The sequence below is a fragment of the Charadrius vociferus genome, unplaced genomic scaffold, assembly GCF_000708025.1.
Source record: "Charadrius vociferus isolate BGI_N301 unplaced genomic scaffold, ASM70802v2 scaffold163, whole genome shotgun sequence".
Lineage (NCBI taxonomy): Eukaryota > Metazoa > Chordata > Aves > Charadriiformes > Charadriidae > Charadrius > Charadrius vociferus.
The window spans coordinates 6,454,181-6,455,766 of record NW_009648332.1 but is presented as its reverse complement, the minus strand read 5'-3'; the positions used below and the strand labels follow the sequence as shown (position 1 = coordinate 6,455,766).

The following is a 1,586-nucleotide window of genomic DNA, read 5'->3' as shown; positions in this document are numbered from 1 at the left end:
AAGGTCCCTGGGGACCGCCATGGGGCTTTCTGCTCCTCACTGCACGGTCAAAGGGCTTCATCTTCATCTTCTCCTGTGCTCTTACAGATGTGGACCCCCTTGGCTATCCCATGCTGGTCTAGCAGCCAGCCCGGCGTATTGGAGAGGAGCAATCCCTGCAGCATGTCAGCCTGGGGGGCACCCCCTGCCCCTCCTGCGGCTGCCTTGATGCACTGGGGTGAATAAATCCCAGGGCAGCTCCTCCTTCTGGGGCTGGATCCCCATCCCCAGGCTGGACCCCTGCCGAGCCATCCCAAAAGCAAGCATTTACCCGGGCTCCACACCACCCTCACCGTCTTGCAGGGGTCACCCACCCACGGAGTCCCACCTTCCCGTTCCCCCAGCACTCACCCCAAGGTGCGGGGGTCCCAGCGGGTGGCGGGGGCAAGGGCCGTGGCCTGGCCTTGGTGGCGGTGGCGACGATGCGGGTGGGACCCAAGTACTCCACGTAGGTGCCGGGGAAGTCGCCGCGCTCCTTGGTGCGCTCGTTAAGGCCGTGGAGCCAACCCTGGGGGCTGCGCTCGTCCCCGTCCTTGTAGTCGGGGCTGCTGAGCAGCCCGGCCCTGCTGACCGTCAGCACGTCCCCGGGGCACAGCGCCAGGTCCTCCTCCCGGTCTTTCTGGTACTCGTAGAGAGCCCGGTACTGCAGCCCATCTGAGGAGGCCATGGCGATGGTGTGGTGGGGAGTCACGCTGCCCAAATCCAGCCGGGCATCGGGGACTCAGGGTGCCCGCATGGGGCAGGTATGGCTGGGCTGGGGCAACGCAGCGGGGATGGGAGCGCTCCCTTCTCTGTGCACACGGGGAAAAAAAAATCTCACTGTTGGAAAATTTCAGCCTTGGAGAGCAGCTCCTGACTCCTTCAGCCCCCCAAATCTCTGCAGAGCCACGCTGGTGCCTGGTGCTCGGCAGGGTTGGCTCAGGTGTGGGTAGGGAGATTTTTCATCACTGGGGAGAACGGAGGGGAGAAAATGAGGATAATTGGGGTGCTGGGTACAAATTTGCCATCCTTTTCTCAGCTTGGTCTCATCCGCACGGCACCGGGGACCTCCCTCTCTCTGCCAGAGAGAAAGGCAGCGCGTTAGCAAGCAAAACCTCTGTCTCCATCCCAGTCCCACCACCCTGTCCCCTCTCCCAGCCAGCGGACACTGGGGAGAGCCCAGCGCCTCGCTCAGCTCCGGCTTCCCGGGGAGCTCCTGCCAGCGGGGCTCGGCCTCTGCACGCAGGGAAAGTACCGGCAAGAGTCTGGAAAGTAGGGCAAGAGATCACACCACGGGCTTTTAAAATAGACATATGTGCTGCGAAACCTCCCACCACACGCAGCTCCCCTCCCGCAGCTCCAGCCTGGTATCGCTGCACGGAGCTGGCGGATGAAGACATAGGATTTTCGGGTGGTTTTGGGGTTGGGGTTTTTTTTAATTATTTTTTCTTTTTTTGGGGGGAGGGGTGTGTGTGTGTGTACATTTTTAAACATTCCTCTGAGAGAGACATCTTCCCCAGGGAAAAGGCTGTACTGCTGCCGACCTGCTGCCCCCCCCCCTCCCCCCC

At 61.9% G+C, this 1,586-nt stretch overlaps 1 protein-coding gene across 1 annotated transcript in view; it reads right to left on the bottom strand.

Annotated features, from left to right (window-relative positions):
* PIK3R3 (phosphoinositide-3-kinase, regulatory subunit 3 (gamma)) overlaps positions 1 to 706 on the bottom strand; it is a 75,971-nt gene extending 75,265 nt beyond the window's left edge. Inside the window, exon 1 of the mRNA XM_009884844.1 lies at positions 391 to 706. Coding sequence (XP_009883146.1) covers positions 391 to 706 — 316 coding nt within the window. The remainder of the gene's footprint in view (positions 1 to 390) is intronic.
* Positions 707 to 1,586: the final 880 nt, after the last annotated feature.